This window comes from Coffea eugenioides, unplaced genomic scaffold (assembly GCF_003713205.1).
Source record: "Coffea eugenioides isolate CCC68of unplaced genomic scaffold, Ceug_1.0 ScVebR1_2633;HRSCAF=3697, whole genome shotgun sequence".
In the NCBI taxonomy this organism is placed as follows: Eukaryota; Viridiplantae; Streptophyta; class Magnoliopsida; order Gentianales; family Rubiaceae; genus Coffea; species Coffea eugenioides.
The window spans coordinates 3,275-9,218 of NW_020863138.1; the positions used below are offsets into that span (position 1 = coordinate 3,275).

General features: G+C 34.7%; 1 protein-coding gene across 1 annotated transcript; it reads left to right on the top strand.

Annotated features, from left to right (window-relative positions):
* Nucleotides 1-598: 598 nt before the first annotated feature.
* On the top strand, nucleotides 599-4,014 carry LOC113757030. The gene is made up of 6 exons (XM_027300446.1): nucleotides 599-1,234; nucleotides 1,313-1,951; nucleotides 2,111-2,697; nucleotides 2,944-3,105; nucleotides 3,189-3,288; nucleotides 3,382-4,014. Exons 1-6 carry the CDS (start codon nucleotides 599-601, stop codon nucleotides 4,012-4,014), a joined length of 2,757 nt encoding a protein of 918 aa, XP_027156247.1.
* The last annotated feature ends 1,930 nt before the right edge of the window (nucleotides 4,015-5,944 follow it).

A 5,944-nucleotide genomic window follows, 5' to 3' on the forward strand; every position in this document is an offset into this window, starting at 1 on the left:
CACTACACACCAGAGATGTATCTATACTTTGATGGAAATTTAGTAAGATTCTTGAATTTCACCTTTAGTCTTCATGCTCATGTGTTTGTTTAACCTTTGACATTTCAGATTGAAGTTAGGAATTTTCCGAAGACGCGAGTGCAGGAGTTGGTACGAAGGGCTTTGTTCTGGTATTAGGTAAATAAAATTTCTATCCGCTTGCTTGCAAATTCTGTTTTTACAGATTGTTGAGAAATTTTGCATTTTGTTGATTTCCTTTATTTGCTGGGCTGCTTTATTTAGTAGACTGTAAATTCTTGAACTTGAAATTAGGGACTTGTAAGCCATGGCTTGAGTTTAAAAAATCAGGGCGCTTCTTATTCTCAATGATTTTATGGGATTTGTCTAGTTTTCTAAGTACTAATGTGTAGTTGTTGTTTTCATGCTCTTGGAAGCTTGTTGGAGGACATTTATTTATATTCAAAGTATGGATAAAAGTTGGATGGATTTTCCAAGAACAAGTGAAAAGTATGAGGCAGGACTTCAAATGTTTCTAAACTTTGCATTTTCTAGATCAAGTTGTGACGGACTGATTTTGTGTCCTTGCAAAGATTGCGGCATGGGTGTTTGTGTGACTAAAATGGAAGCATATGATCATTTGAAAGTGGTAGGCTTTATCAAGGGTTATAATAATTGGATAGCACATGGAGAGCTTTCTAACTACTATGAAGCCACATCTAATTCTGAAAATACATCAATTGGGGTTTCAAATGGGACTAATGACATGCAAGACTTGGTCCATGATGTATTTGGGATACCACATGGAACAAATGAATTGAATAGAGAAGGGGACTTTCCTGTTTCAGAGGCTGAAAAATTTTACAAATTGATTGATGATTCTCAACAGGATTTGTACAGTGGTTGCAAAAATTTCTCGAAGTTGTCTTTCATTATTCGTTTGCTTCACCTAAAATGCCTTGGTAAGATGAGTAACAAGATTTTTAATATGCTTGTTGAGCTGTTGAGAGAAGCATTTCCAGAGGCCATGACTAATTTGCCTTCTTCTTACTATGAGGCTGAGAAATTGATGAATACATTGGGGCTGGGTTATGAAAAGATCGATGCATGTCCTAATGATTGTTCTCTTTATTGGGGTAGTGCTGAAAAAAGAACTTCATGCGAAACATGTAACGAGCTTAGGTGGGTTGCTTCAGAAAATGATCCAACTGGTGAAAAAAGAAAAATCCCTCAAAAAGTATTGTGGCATTTCCCTTTAAAAGCTAGATTACAAAGACTATTTATGTCTTCTAAAATTGCATCTCAAATGAGATAGCATGAGGAAAAACATACAAAAGATGGTTGTATGAGACATCCAGCTGATTCTCCAGCTTGGCAAACTTTTGACCATCTACATCCAGAATTTGCTAAGGATTGTCGAAATGTTAGATTGGGGTTGGCATCTGATGGGTTTAATCCATTCAACAACATGAGTTCTACACACAGTACTTGGCCTGTGGTTTTAATACCATATAACTTACCTTCGTGGATGTGTATGAAGCAACCGTACTTCATGTTGTCCTTGTTAATACCCGGACCATTCTCTCCTGGGAATAATATTGATGTTTATCTACAGCCTCTAGTTAAAGAATTGACCGAATTTTGGGATTTTGGCATTCAAACTTATGATGCATCCCAAAAAGAAAATTTTCAATTGCATGCAGCTCTGTTGTGGACCATTAGTGATTTTCCTGGATATGCAATGTTATCTAGGTGGAGCACTAAAGGTGAATATGCTTGTCCTGTTTGTCACAAGTTCACTCATGCTCGACGGTTGACTCATAGTTTCAAGCATTGCTATATGGGTCATCGTAGATTCTTAGATAGTAAGCATAAATTTAGAAAGCAAGCCCAATTGTTTGATGGCACCGAAGAATATGGAAAGCGACCACCTTTACAAACTGGGGATATGATTGTGAGTGAATTGTGAGACTTGCAAATTAAATTTGGAAAACTTGTGAAAGGTAATCCGAAATTGCCTTTTAATTGGAAAAAGAGGAGTATTTTCTTTGACTTGCCATATTGGAAAGATAATGTCTTAAGAGATAATCTTGACTTCTTGCACATTGAGAAGAATGTTTGTGAAAATATTTGGGGGACATTGCTGGATATTGAGGATAAAGCAAAGGACCATTATAATTCCCGCCGTGATTTGAGAGAAATGGGAATAAGAAAAGAGCTGCATCCCATTGAGACAGAACCTAGAAAGGTTTACTTACCTCCATCTTCCTTTGCAATGGATAAAAAACAGAAAACTATGTTTTGCAATGTGCTAAAAAAAGTGAAAGTTCCAGATGGTTATGCAGCTAACGTCTCAAGATGCGTTCGAGTAAAGCCACCAAGAATTTCGGGGCTTAAAAGTCATGATAATCATATTCTAATGCAGCAATTGATGCCTATAGCTTTGAGAAAGACTTTGCCAAAATCAGTGCGCTATCCTTTGATTCGATTGAGTAGATACTTCAGGCAGCTTTGTTCTAAAGTTATTTGTCCTCAAGATGTGGTTCGTTTGGAAAGTGAAATTGCCGTTATACTCTGCGATCTTGAGAAATGCTTTCCACCAACATTCTTCGATGTCATGGTGCATTTAACTATTCATTTGGCAACTGAAGTGAAATTAGGTGGCCCGGTGTATTATCGTTGGATGTATCCTATAGAGAGGTACTGCTTGTAATTCTAATTATGCCTTAAATGTTTATTACTTTTTTTCTTTCTTTGATTTGTGGAACTAAACAGAGAGTTTGGAATGATGATACTTTAGGTACTTAGGAACATTAAAATCTTATGTTCGAAATAAAAGTAGGCCTGAAGGTTCGATTGCTCAAGGCTACTGGCAGAAGAATGCATAAACTTTTGTTCGTTGTATCTTGCGGACTATGTTGAGACAAAATTCAATTGTCCAAGCAGAAATGAAGAAGTGCATAAGGAAATTGAAGAGGGTTTAGATATATTCTCTAAATCAGGACATCCTTTGGGGAGGGGCAAGGCAACAGTTTTTGATGCTCATATCTTGAGTAAAGCACATCAGTATATTTTATTTAACTGTGATGCTGTCACACCTTACATAGAGTAAGTTCAACTACAACTTGATGCATTAAAATTTTATTGTAGAATTCAATGTATGATTACAATTTTGACTCATGTACTTCTAGGCAGCATCGTAGATTGATAGAAGAATGGCATCCTCAAGTTCCACAGCATCTAAAAGAGCGCTTGCACATCGAAAATTTTGCTTGTTGGTTTGCTGAACATGTAAGTAAAATTCTGAATATTAAGTACAATTTGAATTGTAGGACTTCAAATATAGTTTTATCATCTTTTTTTTTTTTTTTACAAATTGACAAGTTAGAACTTCCTCAAAATGTTTCGGTGTTGAGAGACTTGAGGTTCCTTGCTAAAGGTCCAGATGTTGTTGGAATCCAACATGACAAGTATGTTGTTAATGGATTTCGGTTTCACACCAACGAAGTTGAGAAGAAAAGAAAAACGCAGAATAGTGGTGTTACAGTCAATGCAACAACATCCAGTTTTGCAGGTATAAGGGATCAAAATCCAGTTTTGAGTGAACTAGTCTACTTCGGCGTCTTGAAAAATGTTGTTGAATTAATTTATGGAGGTCGTCGGGTGGTGTTATTCGAATGTGATTGGATATCAAATGGTTCGAGAATGAAACAAGATGCTGATGGGTTTACTGTAGTCAATTTTGCAAATGTGAGGCCTCATGTTGAGCCATTTATACTCGCTTCACAAGCATCACAGGTTTTTTATGTGGAAGATCCAACTGATAAGGATTGGCAAGTTGTTATCTCTACCACTGCAAGAGGTGGATATAACATGGGCACAACCATGGATGTTGAGACATATTTGCAAAGTGATGTTGGCAATCCTGTTGTTGAGAATGAAAATGAGGAAATTAGTTGGGTTCGTGAGGATGGACTTGGGATTGAAGTTGATTTGTCCCAATATAATCTGATTTAGTATCTTTTATAGTTGCTAAGCTTGTTGGCCCTATTAATTGTTATATGTTTCAATTGCTAAGGCTCTACTACTGGCTGCAATTACTTGTCTACATTTCGTTGGTCTGAAATTACTTGAAGCTTGTGAGTTTTGGTTCGTTTGATTATTGTATACAACAACTAAATTTGAAGGGACAAATATGGTTTCAAATTTGCGGAATTGCAGATCATGGTGTTTATTCAAGCACTTGCCCGTACACCATACATGGTCTCAATTGAAATGTTTGAACATAATCCTGCATTACCATTTATGCATAGAATTCGCAAGAATGTTTCTAATTTAGATGGTGAATCAAGTGCAAATGTCTGTAATCCTCCCTGAACATTGGAAACTTTAAAACATCTCCTCCATAATTTGTTAATTTTGGAGACTTTAACTTCTGGGAATTAAATCAAAACCATAATTGGAATCGGAGATTTACTTGAGATTCATTGTAGCTAACTTAGTAGGTAACGGAAAATTATCTCCACATTCACTTTTGGCCAAGATTATGTAGAAATTGAGTGTGAACGTTCTTGAAATCAAAAATTGCAGTAACTGTATTAATTGGGGGCTTTCCCCTCCCAAAAAAAGCAATAATTCCTACTATAAAAAATTTCCAATGTAACCTATTCCTTGGCGAGTTTTCACTCATGCTTCTCCTAACTACCTTTTGTGTTATGGGAAATTGCTATCTCATCAATATCCACTTTCAAGTTTTGATTGGATTCGTCTAAATGTTTGATCAAAATTATTTTATTATTTTGATAAATTACAAAATCATTTCTTTTGTTTTGTTTTTTAAAACTTTTGAGTGTAAATACTAATGCAATTTTTTGCAAATCAATGTCAGACCAAAACATCCATTTTTTTCGCAATCACCCTCTCTAATTTTTGTATCATTAGAAATAATTTTGAAAACTTTAATCTGGTAATTTCTTGAATAATTTTTTAATACAATGGAAACATTATTCTGTTTAAAAAATAAAATTCAAAAAGTGAATTCTTAATTTCTGCGTTCCAACTGCTGTTTCGAATCGCATGAATCGTTAGTCGAAACTTGCAGTCCTTTTTAACCATCAAAGTGACTGGAGAAAGATCGATACCGTATCAATCACAGATCGAATCGATCAATTTGATCCATACCTGATCAACGTTGTTATTTGCATATTCTTGTATATATACTCCATAAACTTAATGCTTTCTGATGAAGTTGTACGTTTTTATATTGAATTTTTGATTGAACCATAGAACCAAGATGGAGACACGATCGAACCGTTCGAACACCGAACCGATTCATTATCCGAACTTGGATTGTTATTGCAATATGGGTCCACTTCATAAACTGATCTTGAGGAGTTTAATCGACCTTATGTTAATTCATGACCCATATATAGTATTCAAATATGTAAAACATGAATTTAATAAGAAGTAGGTGAAATTCTAATTGGTTGAGGAGACAAAAAAAATTGGTACTTAATTGTTAGAAATTGGCTGACGTACAGATTGTGGGTACGCGTGTGCGCTTGGATCTATAAATTCTATAATATACCTTTCATCTCAAAATGCAGAAAATTCCCTATATCAGTCATGTACTAAGATTGTTCCCTTTTTCTTACCACATGTATTAAGTCCTAATCCACATTTCTTAATTTTTGAAATTATACTTTGTTGAATTCATACCTCATATTACACTTATTTCAAATATTATAAAACGAATTGTAATTAAGTAAGTAGGGTGTAATGCAACAACCTTTTTTTTAAATCTTTTTATTGTTTGGAATTGAAAACCATGTGAATATATATAATTATTATAGTAATTTCATTCAATTCTAAGTGTAAGCCTAAGGTTTATCAAGTGAAAATCAATTTTAAGATCTTCTAAGTGTTTTAATCAGCTTAGTAATAAACT

What these genes read in the sequence shown, in the direction of transcription:
- LOC113757030 (XM_027300446.1), top strand. Translation starts at nt 599, where the DNA reads ATGGGTGTTTGTGTGACTAAAATGGAAGCATATGATCATTTGAAAGTG. An exon ending in TACAAACTGGGGATATGATT is followed by an intron (nt 1,952 to 2,110) that starts GTGAGTGAATTG and finishes CACATTGAGAAG; the next exon opens with AATGTTTGTGAAAATATTTG. An exon ending in TGGATGTATCCTATAGAGAG is followed by an intron (nt 2,698 to 2,943) that starts GTACTGCTTGTA and finishes TTGTCCAAGCAG; the next exon opens with AAATGAAGAAGTGCATAAGG.